Source organism: Talpa europaea, assembly GCF_964194135.1.
Source record: "Talpa europaea genome assembly, chromosome: 2".
Classification (NCBI taxonomy): Eukaryota; Metazoa; Chordata; class Mammalia; order Eulipotyphla; family Talpidae; genus Talpa; species Talpa europaea.
The window spans coordinates 59,378,347-59,396,421 of NC_140068.1; the positions used below are offsets into that span (position 1 = coordinate 59,378,347).

General features: G+C 38.5%; 1 protein-coding gene across 1 annotated transcript; it reads left to right on the forward strand.

Moving 5' to 3' along the window:
- Nucleotides 1-5,708: 5,708 nt before the first annotated feature.
- CGA (glycoprotein hormones, alpha polypeptide) lies at nt 5,709-7,515 on the forward strand (the record flags this gene model as incomplete). Its single annotated transcript, XM_084259585.1, has 3 exons — nt 5,709-5,826; nt 6,858-7,042; nt 7,438-7,515. The coding sequence occupies exons 1-3, from the start codon at nt 5,727-5,729 to the stop codon at nt 7,513-7,515; spliced, it is 363 nt and encodes a 120-aa protein (XP_084115711.1). The 5' UTR covers nt 5,709-5,726.
- Nucleotides 7,516-18,075: the final 10,560 nt, after the last annotated feature.

Below are 18,075 nucleotides of genomic sequence, written 5' to 3' on the forward strand. Positions count from 1 at the left end.
AAAAAGTCATTTAAGAAGTTCATTGTAAATTATAAATATTTCAAGGCAGTATAGTGAGGTGTGGTTCAGAGCTTGGAGTCTAGAATTATAAAGAGACATTTTAAAAGCTTGACTCTGCCCTTGACAAATTTTGTCATTTTGCATAGGTTACTTCACCTCTGCAAAAATGAGAACAGTACATATAGAGTTGTCATGAATATTGAGTATATTTGTATGTTCAACATGCATAAAAGTATATCGAGCACATATAAGGGCTCATTTAATGCCAGGTATTATTTTAACAATTATTTATACCATTGTCAATGTCGGGCAATGTGCTGGGCCTTAAACACCTTGCTTCTTTTCACGAGTCACCGTTCACTGAAGGCACTCTAATTTTCCTCTCCTCTGTCATTACTGGACAAGGGACAAATGAAGTGAAGCCTTAGGTTAACTATCTAGAAGTCAGTTAGATTTAATTTGCTTTGTTAACAAAGAATGATACCACTAATCCTATCCAGTCATCTCAAAAACATGCTATGAGTCAGTTGGGTTTACTGGTGCGAGTATGGATGAGTCACCCCCATATATTACCACCATTAGAAAACCCCAAAATCTCACTCTCTGGCAGGGGAGAGGAATGATAGCATCTTTGTGATTGAAAGACCGGATGTCACAGTGAACCAAGTATTTTTACATATCTTTTTTATGTATATTTGGCTTGAAGTCTTTCAACAATAGGACAGACATGCTGGGGTTATAGATTTCTCAATCCTGGCACCTTTATAAGGATTTTTTTTTTCTGAGCAGATTTTTTACAGAGCAGAGAATTTGCCCACAGAAGTCCCCTGTTCATTGCCAGTAGATTTTCACCACTAGAGCAGGTTGTGTTCCCCCAAAGTGGCCACAATAGTATCTCTCAACCTAGACTCTCTAATGATATGTGGGGTGGGTATGTATGTGCATGATACTTGGTGTGTCTATATTTATACATGTATGGTACACTGGTAGAGTGCTTATTTTATAAATCATTTAACACATTAATTATACAATTTATATATTTGCATATATAAATAATATGCAAACGTGTTAAATAATAAAAAATATAGCACTATTCTTTTTACTTTCAAGAATGCTACTTTTTTCTTCATATTGATGTTATAGCAAGAATCTAAATTTGTGTACATACAGAGTTTACTGTGACCTTATTTAAAATTTTTATGACCTTTACATTTGAATAAAGTATGGCTCCTACCTGTGCTTATTTAGCACTTAAAGAGTAACATATTATCCAGCTACAAGTTATATAGTTAAGTGAAAACAGTCTTTAATGAATTTAATATCTGAAAGTATTTTATTTTATTAAACATTTATTCTAAGCTGTCATTCCAGCATTATCTTGTTCCTGGGCTTGAATGACAGCTCTACATTAGCAACTTGTGATTGATATTATAACTGTTCTAAAGTCCCACTGCAACATCATTGCATTTACTGTGCAAGACTTTGGGGTAGCCTGGTGGCGGCATAGTTTTTACTCTTAAGAAAGCATCACGTGAATGAGAGACAAACATATACGTAACTGGCTAGAGTTCAGGGCAAACCAGAACTTCACCTAGGAAACAAGCAAAGTGATAGGTGAGTGCAGTGGAGAGATTTATGACTTTGGGCTTGTGTAAAACCCTCACAGAGAAGTTGGCAGCTGAGCAACTCTTTAAAGGACTCTCAGGTAGATGGACTAAGAAGGGACAAAAAGGCCTTAGCAGCCAAGTTGAGAAAATGCACATTTTGTTGAAGTCCTATTATTCTGATGTGGCAATTGACAGGAGGTAAGGGCCTGTTGAGTAGATGTGGGAGTTTGACAGAGTGGTTGTGTGTATAGATCTGTTATGTACTTGCGATGTCTATAAGGTATTCACTTAGAATACCAAGAATCTGAGGGTAGGAAATCTGATTAATATTGAACATATTTTACAAAGTAGCATAAATCCCAGCTGAACATAATTATTTTTCCAGCCAGTGATTCTTAATGCTTCTCTTCCAAATTCCAAACCAGAAGACCTAAAGGTGATTAGGGTGATAAAAAGATTTATTAAAATGTTTTCCAAAACACCTAGAATTTGAGTTTAATCCCTTTCTGCTTGGTTAATCTCATTTCTTAAAAAAAATATTAAGAGCTACAGCAGGGTTGACTTTGGCTCTTTTTTTCAATTTTCACTTTATCATAAGCAAATTTTAATATGTGCATTGACTTCATGCTCTCACACTCTGCAATCTTGTTATAAATGTTTCTCTCTGAATTAATTCTGATAAAATTGTTCGCCGCATAATGCTGGATTTTCATAATATATGAGCTGCAATATCAAAGCACAAAACTGATACTTTAAAAAGGAAACCAGTTTTAATTCTGAAAATTTCCTTGTAGCTTTGGTATATCAATGAGGCAGTAGTTCTCAAACTTTTTGGTCTCAGAATCCTTTAACACTCTTAAAAATGATCAAAGATCCCAAAGAACTTTTGCATATGAAGTTATATTTACTGATTGAGAAATTACATTAGAAAAGTTTTAAGATATTTGTTCATTTAAAAACAGCAATATGTCTCTGGTTTATAGTCGCTTGTAAGAATTATATAAAAAATCTTAAAAAATAAAATTAAAAATTAAAAAAATTAAAACAGCAATAAACAACCCATTATATGTTAACACAAATAATGTATATTTATATAAAAAAATGAAAATTTCCAAAACAAAACACAATCAATTAATGTCATTATTTTATCTTTTTTTGCAATTCTTTTTAAAAGTTTGGCTCAACAGAACATAGCTAAATTCTCATGTGCTTCCTAATCCAATATATTGTAATCTCATATGTCATACAGCCTCTAAGAAGTTTCTCTGAACACTCATAAGAGAATAAGAGTGAAAAAAGGCAAATAACCTCTTAGTATTATTATGAAAATCATTTTGACCTCTCTGACAACTACAAAGTGTTTTGGGTTCCCAGAATCACTGACTTAGAACAGTATTTAGTCATTGTCATTTATGCATGAAGAAAATAAAACCTATAATTACTTATGTATAAATATATATTAGGTGAAAATAATGTTTTCATAAGTAATAAAATGTTTCAGCTTCACCTATACTTACGTAGTTCATTTACTACATTATAAAAGGTTAGTTCTGCCGTCTGACAAATTATTCTTAAAAGATGTATGAGCTGACAGAAACATCTAGCAAAACTATGGTCTTATGTTGTTCTACAAATAAATGTAAATTTTGACTCACATACAATTTTAAATCACATTCTGAAATGTGTTTTTAAAAAAACTTTTTGTTTTGGATTATATTTTAGGGAGAATTGCCAAAAAAAAGTATAGGGAAGTCTCAGGTAACCTTTCATCAGTTCTTCCCAGTGATTATACCCTGCATAACTCTACTATATTGTAAAATCCAGGACATTGATATTGGTACAACCTGAAGAGCTTATTGAACTTTCACTATTATTGTGTGTGTGTGTGCACCTGTATTCAATTTTATCCTATGTGTAGATTAGTGTGATGATGATCACAATCAAGATACAGAATTGTCTGGAAGGACATTGGTGTTGAGAAGAATAACCATGGGCTTTCAATGCTTTGATGAACCTCAGATGCATGGCTTTATGATCAAGTGTCTGCAATTTCATATTGTTGAGACATTCATTGTATTCCTGGGGGTTGCAGCTTTCTATGTAAATTTACTGTGGCAGAACTAAGAAAGACATGTTCATATTTATGTAGAAATTATGATTCCATGAAAGATTTTGAGATGAGGAAGACTGGTTATCTTTCAGAGCACTGAGTGATTTGGAACATAAACAATTTTTTGAGTTGACATCTATGTAAATTTGTCACTGACCTGTGTCCTGAACCATGAATATTTGGTTAAGTAACAATTTCCATTGATAAATACATAATTAATAATAATAATAAAGATACAGTGCTGTTCTAGCACAAGTCTCCCTCTCATTTGTTCTTTTTAGCCACACTTACCCCTCCTCAACTCCTTTCTTACCACTGACTCCTTGAAACTGTTAATCTAGGGCCTCCCCGGTGGCGCAGCGGTTGAGTGCTGGGTTGCGAAAGCTGCCCGCAGCCTCCGCAGCACCGGTTCGATCCCCGGCTGCTCCCTGGTCATCGGAGGAGGGTCCCACATGGCGCGGAGACCTCTCCTGCAGCCCGCTGCTCCCCTCAGCAGTGTACTTTGGTCCTCTGCCTGCTCTGCTCCCTGCTCTGACTCTGGTGAATTCTCTCACCCTCCCGTGCTTCTGACTGTACCCAGTGCATGTATAAACAAACAAATAAATAACATGCCTCTATTAAAAAAAAGAAAAAAAAAAGAAAAAGAAACTGTTAATCTAGCCTCCATATTGCATTGTGGGAGCTTGGATTATCGTGTGCCTCAACTATTTCGTATCTTTGCTTTGATTATTCTTTGCTTTGACTATTTTGTGCCTCTCAGTGTGCAGAAACAGAAAGTTGATAAGGAACCTCTCAGGACAAAAGTCCTGGTATGAGGATCTATACATGCTGAAAACAGCATGTGCACAAACAGCAATAGGTGTTATGGTTCGAGTACCATAAACACTGAGACTTTCCTTGACTTTCTCCCTATTTTCCAACCTTGGCTGGGGCCATTTGCTTACGCATCCCCCACACACTTGTGCATTCCCCATTTGCCTGCTTGCTTCTTTGATCTTTATTTTCTGTCTGATTCTAAATAAAAATGAGACTGCCTTGGAGCTTGGCTGCACCTTTGTGGTGTAGTCCCTCTAGACTTCTCATTGTTCTGTACATGGAGTCTGAGTAATCCTTTTTCATCCCTCCGCTACGTGCAGTAATGAGACATTGCATAAATAAGTGTTATTTGCTTCTCTGGTGGGTCCTTGAGACCCTCACTGAAGATTGCAATAAGGTCAATGAGTGAAGGCAAGAGAACACCAGGATTTATTGTAAATGACAGAGCAAGAGAAAGAGCTCCACAGAGTCTTCTTTGGAAAGGGGAGGCTCTTGATCAAAGCCTTACCTTTGGTTTTTATAGAGTTCAAGGCTTTTGGGCCAGAAACAAACAACTAGGTGTTCTTGTGTGTTCAGGATGGTGTTTCACTGGTGCTTTGCAGTTTCTATACATACCTCATTATACATCATGCATTCAGAAAAAATTCCACCCAGACATTGGGATTTTAGTATTATAATGAGTCCCCTGCTACAGTGAGTCACTTTTGGTCATTCTGCGCATGTGCTGTTATCTGGCTTTGACTAGTTTGGGCCAGGGTCCTTCTTCCTCTAATCATGAGAGCACCTAATAGGCTGTAAAAATAGCTCAAGAATGCACATGTTCTGTAAAGTTTATTGATAGAAACAATGGATCAAAGAAATTTATGGTAGGGGCTTTCCAGACACTGAGGTATTTCTGTCTCAGAAGGACACTGAGACTTCTTAATGGGGTAATGTATTTAAAAAGATAATTTATTGTTGTATCATTAAGCCATTGTATGTGACAAAAAGGGAAGCTTCACTCCTCTACCTCTTTCCTAAAAAGAATTTTTAAAAATTCCACATGACTTTAGATTATGTTGGAACTGTAAGCAGAGGGATCAAGATACTGGTGGTTATTATTAGCATGATTTTAAAAGTGCCCATTGTTATTATGTGTGGTAAACCAATTGCAGAGTAACATTTTTCTCTCATGTGTGTTTTGCAGGAGTGTCATGGATTACTACAGAAAATATGCAGCTGTCATTCTGGCCACGCTGTCTGTGTTTCTGCATATTCTCCATTCCTTTCCTGATGGAGAGTTTATAATGCAGGGTGTGTGACCAAATGGGTTTGCAGTATGAAGAAAAATGCACCTTTCTACATACTCGTCAATAACTCTATTAATTACATTTCCACCTCTTTTCAAATGTGATGAATCTTTGCTACTGAACATAGCTAGACACTTGTAGATTGTGAATATAAAATTAAGTTCAGAAAGTATATAGTGAAAATGATATTTTCATGTCCATTTAAATAACCAGTGTATTTTCAACTGAAATAGAGTCCTTATTATTCTTTATCTGAATTTTATGGGCAAAACTTCTTTTCAGTTAGTTGATTTTTTTCGACAGTTCTCCCAGAAGAGTTGAGAGGATTTTAATATTGCCTTTGTAAATGAATTTTCACATCTGTTAACAAGGGAGGAAAAAAGCCATTTTATGCTATAAATTTGTTTTGTTGTATTGTTTGAAAAAATTCATATAGTAGCTACTGATAGAATTCCATCTGCTATGAAATTGTGAGCTACTATTGGTTATGGTTTTTCTCTAGCAAAGGGATAATTTTTAATTCTAGTTCCCAAGTGCAGGTGTCTGATCTAGTATCAGGATCTCTACACTCACCAACCTTTTTAAAAGCTGACATATTTTTTCTCTGTCAATATTTGCAGTTCTTTGGGAAAAATACCAGATTCTATAGGGAAAATATTTTGCCTCTGGGCAAAATTTCCTTTAGATGAGCATGGTGTTTTCATCTGTCAAGTGCTGTGTTCCCTATAGGCCCTCTAATAGCATTGCGATAGAGGATCCATTCTTGCACAGAAGGAAATGACTACTATTGAGATTTCTCATGCATAGCTGCAAAATTGTTTTCCCATGAAAGTAACTATAATCAATATAAAGATATTATATATGGATATTAACATAGAGCCAGAAGTATTTATTTGTTTATTTTCTATTTCCAATGGCAAAAAAGAATTCTTACCATTCCATAATAAGAAACAATTGGTAGTTTCCTTTCAAATCATTTTTGAATTAATTTACTCATTGCTTTTTTTTTTTTTTTTTTTTTTTTTTTGGTGATAGATTGCCCAGAATGCAAGCTAAAGGAAAACAAATACTTCTCCAAGCCGGGTGCTCCAATTTACCAGTGCATGGGCTGCTGCTTCTCCAGAGCATATCCCACTCCAGCAAGGTCTAAGAAGACAATGTTGGTCCCAAAGAACATCACCTCAGAAGCCACATGCTGTGTGGCTAAAGCATTTACCAAGGTGATAACTTAAAGAGCCTGGGGAAACTTCCTAACAATCCAAACAGAGATATTCATGGGGGTTTAATGGATGTCTAAAGGTTCCCTTTGTTGGGGACACTTTTACTGGGATCATCTGCATATGTCACCTTTCATCAATAGAGTCAGCACCCTCTGAGTAGACTGGATTTATTCCCAATAAAATTGGGGTGGAGGGATGTGGGATAGGTTGGGAAACAGAATAGGGTACTTATACAATACAATCGAATCTTTCAGGTTGAAAAGATCAGTCAAAAAGGAGAATATGCAAATGTAGCAAGCATCTATTTTGTGTAGCTGGCTACGGGCAATTTAGTTTGACAGTTTTCAGTTTTGCTCATCTATCAATATGTCTGAAATATTTCCCTTCCCCTTTAGGCCACAGTAATGGGAAATGCCAAAGTGGAGAACCACACGGAGTGTCACTGCAGTACTTGTTATTACCACAAATCTTAACTACTTTGCAAAGTACCCTGTTGATGACTGCTGATTTCCTGGACTGGAAAATTAATTTGCTCAGTGTTTATGGCCTTGTGAGATAAAATCCTCCTTTTCTTTTTCATACTAATTTTGACATGCTTCAAGGATATACTGCAACTTTACTGCCTTTCTCTTTATCCTACAGTATAGTTGACAGTTGAGCTCTTTTTACATGGAATGAAATATAGCATTTAACATGACCATAAAAAGCTGGTTCTGCTAGAAATAAAGTCTTTTAAATCATCATCCCATCATTGAAATCTATTTTTTTCCCATAAAATTGTAAAGAATGGAAAAATTTATGGAAATTTTTCCATAAAATTGTAAAGCTTTTGAGGGGATTAATTGAAAGAGTGAAACAATTGGTGAGCTGGGGCCCCATGTACTTAGTGATCTGACACTGGAGACCTGTGTTCAACTAGAAAAATATTGGAGAACACCTCCCTGGGGTTTGGGAGAGACAAAAGCTTTCCCAGCTTGAAATTTCTATTCACTCGGCTTCTGCCTCCCCAAAACCAAAACCAAACAAAACAAAAAATGGGGGAAGAGGGAATGGATTTTATGAGTTCTTGGTAATCAGGTTATAACCAAATGGTGGCTAAGAAAATGGTATCGTTGTCCTTAACAGAAATGAAACATTATTCTTAAATTCCAGAGGTATCAGTTCTCTCATTCCATGTTCAGGTTTGGCTGGGAAGGAATAAATAATGAGTATTCATGGAGCATTTGTGGGCTAGATGGAGTACCAAGCACTTTCACTTAATTCTATCAAAATGCTTCAGAGCATTGGCATGCTTCGGTCACATTTATTGAACATTAATACTTAAAAGCAGAGATAGTCCTTACTTTGAGGACCATGGCTTTTACCCATTAAATTATATTAGCTATGGTAGAGATCAAAGCCACCCACAAGTTCTACTCTTAAAGGAGCCTGAAATTAAAAAAAAAAAAATCACACTGGTCACAGATAATGTTTTCAAAAAATTTTTCAGTCAGTCATCACCAATTTGTCAAGTTCCATTTTTGAGTGACAAGCCAATTCTTAACAGGTTGGTATAAACACACCAGGTATCAGGGTGAAAAATTGAAATGAGTACTTGTACTTTTTTAACAAACACTGAAATATGCATGAAGACATTACTTCAGATATTCATTAATTAATATCTATAAGTTCTGGCATATTGTTAGATTGTAGGGATTCACAGATATCAGAATTCTTTGGAAGATAAGACTGAGAAAGTGAATTGCTGCTTAAATTGAGAAAATAGAATTGATCATTGGTTCATTCAAATATTTAATAGATATTCATTGAGAATCTACTATGTGTCAGGTCTTGAGAGATGTTCGGAGGGTTCAGAATGGAAAGCTACTAACACTCTCTTGGTTGGACTGCTCTTGCCCATCTGAGATCATCCTATTTGGTAGAGAGGATGGAAGGAAAAAGGATGGGGACATGCCCTGTTCATACAGTCAAATAAACCCTGGCGAACTTCAGGGTGAAATTTTTTGCTCATGTGAACCTCCCACCTGATCATGCACCAGGCATTGTGTTGGTCTGGCAAGGCCAAGATGAATACAATGCAGATCCTGCCCTAAAGCAATCCACAGTTTAGTGATGAAAAGAGGCATAAAACTTACAGGAGGTGTGGACTTTGGTGGCACATAGAAAGGGATATTTAGCTCAGTGCTTTGGGTTCCCGTGGAGACCTTTACAGGGTAGGCAATACTTGAGTTGGGTATAAAAGATAAGTAGATAGTGGGGAAAGGGTATATTTTAGTTTGAAGAAACATAACAAGTAAATATCCTGAGATGGAAACCAGTATGACGTTCACCAATTGCAAGAAGGAGAAGAATGGACTTTAGGGAGTTGGTTGGAGAGCTAGAACTGCAGAGACAAATAGAGATCTGCCAAGAAAATCCTTATATAACATGCAAAGAAATGTGCATTCAAGTGAGGACCCTAATTCCTTAAAGAAGATGCCTGAAGCCATAGGATAAACATGTACTTTTCTGCAGGGTCAATTTTGCTTGAGGGCTTAGAGAAAGGTGATTTTAATTTCAAAACAAAAACTGATATAAACTAGAAAATAAAATGACAACACTAGATTTAAAATTGTGACCTGGAAAGAAGCTACAGATGGCTCCTCTGGATTCTTCTCTTTTGAACATTTTCCAAATCTCCTGGGAGCTCCTTCACGCTTCCTGCTGTAGAGTACTTATGGACAGGGGTTTGAGAAGTTCTATTAAACAATATGTTCACTCAGCTTTGTACTTAGGAGAAATCATTCTGATAGCAATAAAAGGATGATTTGGGAAGGTGAGAGATCTAGTGATGTAGGACCATGTACCTTGAGGTTTTTGCCATTGTCTTGATATGGATGATGACAGTCTACTGGCAATGAGAGGAGAATTAAGGAGAGAGGACATTATGGGAGAAATTGGAAGGAAATGAGATGATTGTGAGTGTGACTCCTGATTTTTTTTTTGGTGACTGATGGATGATCGTGCCAATAACTAGGAAATGAAAAATTTGTGTGACAATATGGTGGGAAGAGGACAAGTTTATTTCAGGACTTTGCTGAGTTGTTGTCTAAGTTGTACTCAGTGAGCATGTCTGATAGGCAGTGTGTTCAGTAGGAAATGTAGCTCAAGAAAGGACTCCAGGCTGGAGGTACAGATTTGAGGGACATCAGTGATTTTGGTATCAAAACTACAGAGTGACTAGCATGTTCAGAAGGAGATGAAGGCATGTGGAAAAAAAGCTGCTGAACCACTAAGGGTAAAAACTCTTAGGTGGCTACAGGGATGTCAGAGATGAGCAGGACTCAAGGAGGAGGTCATTGAGACAGAGATGGCTCCTACGCATCAGTCTGTCTTCTGGGAATGAGGGGAAAGGATGAGAGGGGAAGAATGGTAGAGGGAAGGGGGAAGAATAATGAGGATATAAAAGGCAGGGGAAGGAAAAACGTGCAAGAAGAAAGAAGGAGCGGCAAGAAGGGCTGCTGGAGCAGTCCGTGACCACAAAAGTGGCCAAATGGAATGAAACCAGAAAGAAAAGCCATAACTCGACTCTTCCACTTCTTTCTCAACTGCTGTTGGAATCTATGTAATCACCCCACATTCAAAACCTCCAGCCTATGGGAGGGATCATGCTCAGCGAAATAAGCCAAAAAGAAAAAGAAAAATACCGGATGGTCTCACTCATAGCAGGAATCTAGAAAACTTAAATAAGGGACCAGAAAAATGAATAACTATAAGAAAGCGAAAATCAAAATCAACAAAAAACTATGAACCAGAGACACTTTTTGGGGGGTGGGGGGCGGGAGGGGAGGGATTGGGGTCAGAATGGGGGGGTTGCAATTGTATGGGGAATATAAAAATAAAATTTATTATTTAAAATAAATAAATAAATAAATAAATAAACTCAAGAAAAACAACAACAACAACAACAAAAAAAAAAAACCCCAACAAAACAAAACCTCCAGCCTAGATTAAGCCTTTGTGCAAAATGGAAAAAGATGCCCTCTCTATGCAGGGAGTGCCTGGAGTAAATGACTGTCATTTGTATATGAGTAGTCATCACTTCCTACGTGGACAGCTTTCTGCAATACACACTGCAGGCATACATGGCAGCCCTGCTCATACGCCATAATCTTAATATGATCATTGTTGTATTTTGTCTTAAATTGGTGAGAATCTTAGTTGACATCAAAGATTCCAAGTGTTGATGTCTCATTTTCTTTATACTGCTAGAAAATTTTAGAGAAAATATTGCCCCAAATAGTTTTGTTTTGGGGCTTCCCTGGTGGCACAAGGGGTTAAGCACAGCACTGTGAAGCTATCTACAGCCTCTGCAGCACCAGTTCGATCCCCAGGCTGGGTGCTAACCCACATGGCGCAGCAGACCTCTCCTATCTCTCCCACTGTTCCTCTCAGCAATGCAGTTCAGTAAATCTACCTGTTCTGCTCCCCACTCTGCCTCTGGTGAATCCTCTCATCCCTGCACCTCTGGCCTGGACCCCAGTTCTTGTATGCATAAATAAATCTTTGAAAAACAAAAACAAAACCAATAGTTTTGTTTTGCTTTTCTCATCTATGGGGAAACTACAACAACTGCTCATAATCTGGCCCAGCAGGAAGGTAAAACCAAAGAATCCACATGTAAGTGGCCATGAAGTTGACGTGAATAAGTTGGTTAGGACCACAAACCTCAAGTGGCTTAGAGAGGTCCACTTACTTGAGAAAAAGTTAAACAACCAACATCAAAACCACCTGACATTTGCACAACCACTTTTACTTTCCCCAATATTTCTATGCCAAATATGTCATTGGGTCTCACTCAGTCCCTTATGGACTGCAAGCCCAGGCAGGTGCCACCATTGACATTTGACAATTGGATAAATGGAGGCACAGAACGCTTCAGTTGTACTGGAATTGAGAACACACTTGCATCCTGGGTCTCCCCCTCTCTAGTTTGGTGTGCTTCTTTCGATTTCAATTTCTTCTTAAGGTATGAGAGTTTTGCTTTACCTACTATCATGAGAAAGCAGCTATTTTCAGCTGCTTCACGACATTTTGCATTCCAAGCCTGCTCACATCCAGAGGGAGTCTGGACATTTAAATAAGGATCTGATCTTGGGATTTCTACCACAAGTACCTACTTTGTTTTCCCTGGGTCACCTTTTAAAATAACCACTTAGAGCTGACCTCTGCTCCAGCCGCTTCACAAACACCAGGTGCTTATTATTACCCTGCTCTCCATTTCCTCCTCACTCGAGACCTAGGACAGAAGACTGCTCTTCTCTTGACTCATAGTGTCCCTCCAACCTTCCCCCCACCCTATTTTGGGATCTGTAAATATTAAATCTTGTGACTTTACTTCCTTTATGCTAGCTAGTGTATTGAAGTTGCACCTTCGACTAAAAGACCCTGGAGTTTTCACTTCCCTAAAGTGGGAGTTCAGATGTTGAAGGTGCCACCTGTTTACCACATATGGGTGGCTTGTGCCTCCTTATTCTGCAAGTCATAATCTGCATATTCTCCATTAAGTACACCAGTTTTGGCCTCTCAACAAACCTACGAAAAACCTATATTTCCCTGGATACTGAACAGAAGAAATCTTTAGAAATTTGCCTAGGCATCAAAAGAGACGAAATAGGAAATGTGAATTGTCCACTGATTTTTTTTTTCTGGAAGCTTGGATTAAGCATCACCTTTACTGCTTCTCTTGATTCACTCAATATCTCCAGTAATTTTCTTCTTAAACTTAATTAGGAGAAACACAAAGATCTATTCTGAAAGTCAAGTAGGATTTCCATATTCTCCTATTTAAGACTGCATAACATATGGAATTGTAAATATTAAACACTGTTTTCACAAAGAATTAAAGTGGGTTTGAGTTTCCTTGGAGCAAAGAGAGAAGTTAATTATTGCATCAAACTTTAAAAAGGGAGACATAAAAAGGAAATAGCTGTTGGATGTTTTTTAATGAATTCTACTGAATCCCAGAAAAGCACATGTTCTCATATTCTACGGAATCTGACATCTAGGGCTCACTCATCTGAAACACTTGAAAGCTGAGATTTGGGGAAGAGAGGGGGATGTGGGAGTCGGAGAGTCTGACCTGCAGCCTAAAGCTTAGCATATAACTGAAAAATTGTAAGAATGTTCTAACAAAGATAATATGTTGTTTTAAAGCCATTTCCATTGATGAAATGTTTGTAGAAAGTAGAATAGTGAAATGTAAAGCACAAAAAAAGATAAATCAATTTTCTCCAAATGCTCTTGATGAGAAAGTGTGTTTGAAATACAGTCACTTATTCAGTTGCAAATGGTCTGTGAATAGTAATTGATTCTCAACTAAGTTGACAGTAAGTAGAATTTCTGCAAGTGCAAATTTCTTTCTACACACCTTTTGTCAATTGCAACTCATGTTGGGGATAATTAGAAAAAGCTGGCAATAGGAGTAGGCCTGTGAAATGGTGGAGAACTGGGAGGCAGGATAAAGTAGTTTGCTCAAGATGACTTGGGGTGGGGGGGATAAAGGAAGAGGAAGAAAGGAAATGTGGACTGAACAAAGAAAAGCTTGGCATATGCGTGAAGGTGGAGGAATTGGGAAGGGTGTGTGTATGTGGGGCTCCTCCCAGAAGCTTGGGTAAATATTAGGGCAGGAGAATTATTAAAGTCTTAACCTTGAGTGTTAGGGAGAGGACTTATTTACTATCTAAATGGTTATTCTAGGGATGGTGTGACTCTGTTATAGGGCAGCCCCGATACAAAACGGGGTGCCTGACTGTGGGTCCTCACCCGCGCTCTTTAAAGGACTTATCAATGCTCTACTGCAGGCACATGTGAAAGGTTAATAAAAGGTTTATTTACAAGGGAAGGGGAAATGAGGAAATGTACAGCTCAGGGAGAAAAGTGGGAGACAAGGTTTTAAATAAGTCCTACCCGATCCGCCCATCAGGAATCCCAAATGGCACTCAGAGAGCTGGCTACAAGCCAGGAGCCATGAAGCCAGGAGGCGAGCAATAGCAAGCCAGCCCAAGGCCCACATGTTTGGTTTTTATACCCAACCTGGCTGCTTAACTCCACCCTCAGGTCCCAGCCACCTTCCCTTTGGTGGTGATGGGATTTGTTTTTCCCAATGTCTTGATGGCTTTAGTCTGGAGTGGGAGTGGAGTCCACAAAGCCTGTATGGGATTAGCTCAGGACATCCTTTCCCCCTAACAACTCCACTCCCAATCTCTGACATAGAAGTCATAATCCCAGGAATGTATTTGCTGTTTTCTTGGGCATAGTGGATGGACCCTGAGGGTGTGCCTTGTGGTTCCTGAAGCTGAGGCGCAAGTGCTCACTCTTCACAGTACTGCAAAGTAGAGCGTGATGAGAAAGGCTTTCCTTCACTGCCAACCTTTCTATTCTGCAGCAGAGGATTGCTGCCCCTAGTGGACAACTGGAGAGTGGCGGTTTTCGAAAAGAGTGGGTGAGGCTGGGAGTCTGTATGCTTTTATAGGGATGCTTGGCAGGATGTAGCTGACTGGACACATTTGTTTTCGTATTGATGGGATCCTTCTTGTAGGGTAAGGAAAAAGTATCGGGCTTTTCTGCCCTCCCACCATTAGGATAGATGAGGGAACCCTGTGGTCCTGAATGCATGCCTGATGGCGGGCACCTGGAGTGGGTACACCTGGGCTGAGAGACTGAGTTTATAAGGGTGGCATCACAGGGACACCAGCAGAAGCCAAGAACGAGTAGAAGCCCAGAGAAGGAGAAGCAGAGAAGCAGAACTACGAGAGAGCCCAGATAGAGTGAAGACTTGCTGGGGGCTGGGAGGCCTGCCAGCCTCCCCGACCCCCAGCACCTCTGCTTGTTGTCGAGTAAGGGTGAGGATCTGAGGACTCTAACTCTTCCTTTACCTGGTCTGCTGGATCAGAAAACCTGCACTGTGTCCATTCCTGCCCCTACACTTCTGTACTTGCTTGTAAGGTGCCCTTTTATTGGCATCTAACTAGCTGCAGGGGGAAGGTTCTAATAAATGTGCACTAGGTAAATTTTAGCTTCAACATGATTTAGAATTATTTGATAAGCTGAAGTTCAAAATCCATCCACATTATTACATGAATTTCAAGATTACATTTCTCAGTGAAAGAAAAGAAAAAGCCCTTAGGTCCTCTGCACATAAACTATTATAAAATTTTCAGTAGTTGGAAATAATGTCTCTAAGCCTTTTCTTCCTACACACACAAAGATTTTTGCTGGTAGGGATCATTCAGAATTTGAAGTGATTGTCATTAAAAAGTATTGCTGAATTTCATGTAGCTATTTCCATCATAAAAGTTGACAAAAAGCGGGTCTCCCCTGGTGGCACAGCGGTTGAGCGCTGGGCTGTGAAGCTGCCTGCAGCCTCTGCAACGCTGGTTCGATCCCAGCCACCAGCGAGGGTCCCACAAGGCGCGCAGACCTCTCCTGCCGCCCGCTGCTCCCCTCAGCAGTGTACTTCGGTCCTTCTGCCTGCTCTGCTCCCCGCTCTGGCTCTGGTGAATTCTCTCACCCTCCCACGCTTCTGACTGTACCCAGTGCTTGTATAAATAAATAAAAAATAAATAAAGTTGACAAAAAGCTACAAAGAAATAAGCACAAATTTCTAATGGAAATATCTGAGAATGTTTCATTTGAAAGCTTTGATACTATGTATTTTTCTCACAACTGTAATTATTTTTATGGCGTCCTACATGGACATTCTCCTTAGTGAACATACATATATTTATATGTGTTTTCAAGGTCCATTCTGCCAAGTCCATTTTCTTTCCTGTGGTTGGGAGATGAGACTAATTTTTTTCCCTTATCTATGGACTCATTTACTCATGTGTCTTTGTACTTGACTTTGAGAGCTGAATTTGGATTGGTTTGTGAAAATGACTGGCTATTAAGTTTCCAGAGAGTTGTAGGTCTAATTTACTGTAGAGGAAAATTAGGACAAGACCAGAGATGCCTGACCTTTGAAGGAAATCATTCTCCCCCACCCTCATCTATCCATTATTTGTTGGCAATTTCTACAAGGAGGCTTGCAGCTGGACCCTTTTGCTGTCCTAATTGACCTAGTTGGCCCTCCCTACTCATTTAGGATCATGAAGGGGAAGAGGAAGAAAAGGAGGCAAAGGAGCTATAGAGAAAGAAGGAAGTGGAACAGGCTCCTGGGCTCTTACTGGGCACTTCACAGACATCCTGTTCAAAGAATTGCACATCATGTTTTTGAAGAAATTCAGTCATTAATTCCAGTTTGCCTAAAGCAAACTGCCAGTTGCATCAACCTTTGAAGTATTTAGCCTCTTTTATTCTAGGTATCAGAAACTCAGTACATCTTTAATTTTATTTTAGAATAGAAATAATATTTTTACCTTTCAGCATGACCAATTTTAACATAAAAATGGGAAGCAGCAATTAGTGATAAAAGTTGGGAAGGGGGTTGCTTCCTGAAGGCTGATGCTTACCCCATACCAAGAATATTTAAATGACAAATGAAACTCTTGTTGCTCCCCAGATGACCCACATTAGGCCCAGGTGGTCCCTTTGCCTTTCAGAATTGCCCTTTGGGAAGTTTTGATGAGTTTGGGAATTTAGTGGAGTTGCCTATTTGCCTTGACTGCCTAGTGAATCCGCAGACCTGGAAATGCCAAGTCGCACCCTCCTTCAAATTCCTTCCCTCCCCCACCTTATGTAATCACAGCACTCCTGCCATTTAGGGAGCTATTTTTTGGGTGCGGTGCCTATTCTGCTGACCCTCTTGATAGCCATCTTGAATAAACTCAGTGCAAAGTCATGCTTATGGTTCAGAATTTGGCTTTCTGGTTTGATCATTTATAAGTCCACTTCTGGATATTTACTTAATATGAACCACGAATTTGAAAATATATCTGCACCCCTATGTTCATTCCAGCACTATTCACAATACCCAACACATGGAGGCAGCCTAAATGTCCAATACAGATGAATGGATAAAGATATGGTATATACATATAATGGAATACCACTCAGCCATCAAAAAAGATTAAATCTTGCCATTTGCAACAACATAGATACATCTTGAGAGGATTATGTTAAAGTGAAATAAGTCAGAAAAACAATTATCACATGATTTTACTCATTTGTGGAATATAATTTTTTTAAAAAGCAAATAAGCAAAAGAAAAATAAACCTTTAGATGCTGATAACGGAATGGTAACCAGAGTGCAAGATGGGGGGGAGAGGATAGGTAGAGGAGGTCAATTTGTTGGTGGTGAATGGTCACTGGATAATATTTGGTAGACAATGAAGTGATATATACAGTTGCTTGGGTAATAAACTGTACACCCAAATTTACACACTGTTACCTCAATTAAAAAAAAAAAATTAAGATGCTTGTACCTAACCCCAAACCCACAAATCAGAATCCCTGGTGCTTGAACCCAACTATATGCATAAGCTAAAACTCCACAGGTGTTTCTAATGTGCATCCTGATTGAGAAATTTTGCTCCCATGATTATAAACTCAAATAAGAATGGGGCTGGTGTCATCTATTTTTCTTTTGAGATTGCTTTCTCTATGGACATTAAGTCTAAATTTCAAAACTCTGCTTGAAAAGCCTGCATTTTGCCTTTTTTCTCCCTTAACTGTCTTGAATAAACATCTTGAAATACGCATCAAGAGAAAGCAGCAATGATTATTGCTTTTAGTCCCTTTGGCTTCCCTCAAATTAGAGGAATTTTCCTGATGGATTCATTTGTCATGTCATTTCACATTTTTATGTGAAGTAAGTTAGTTATGGAGTTCTTATAATTATGTATTCTTTCTTCTAGGACACTGGCAATAAAAAAATCACCATGACCATCACAAATAGCAACTCCATGCACAAACCCCACAGCATAAATGAAAATATCTTTCACCTTGTTCTTGGACAAATACAAGTGTTTCTTGTCTGTCCATTCTCTACTCAGCAGGTAAAAAGAAAATGTTCTACTTTGTCTCATTAATCAAAATATCAGTGAAAACCTAT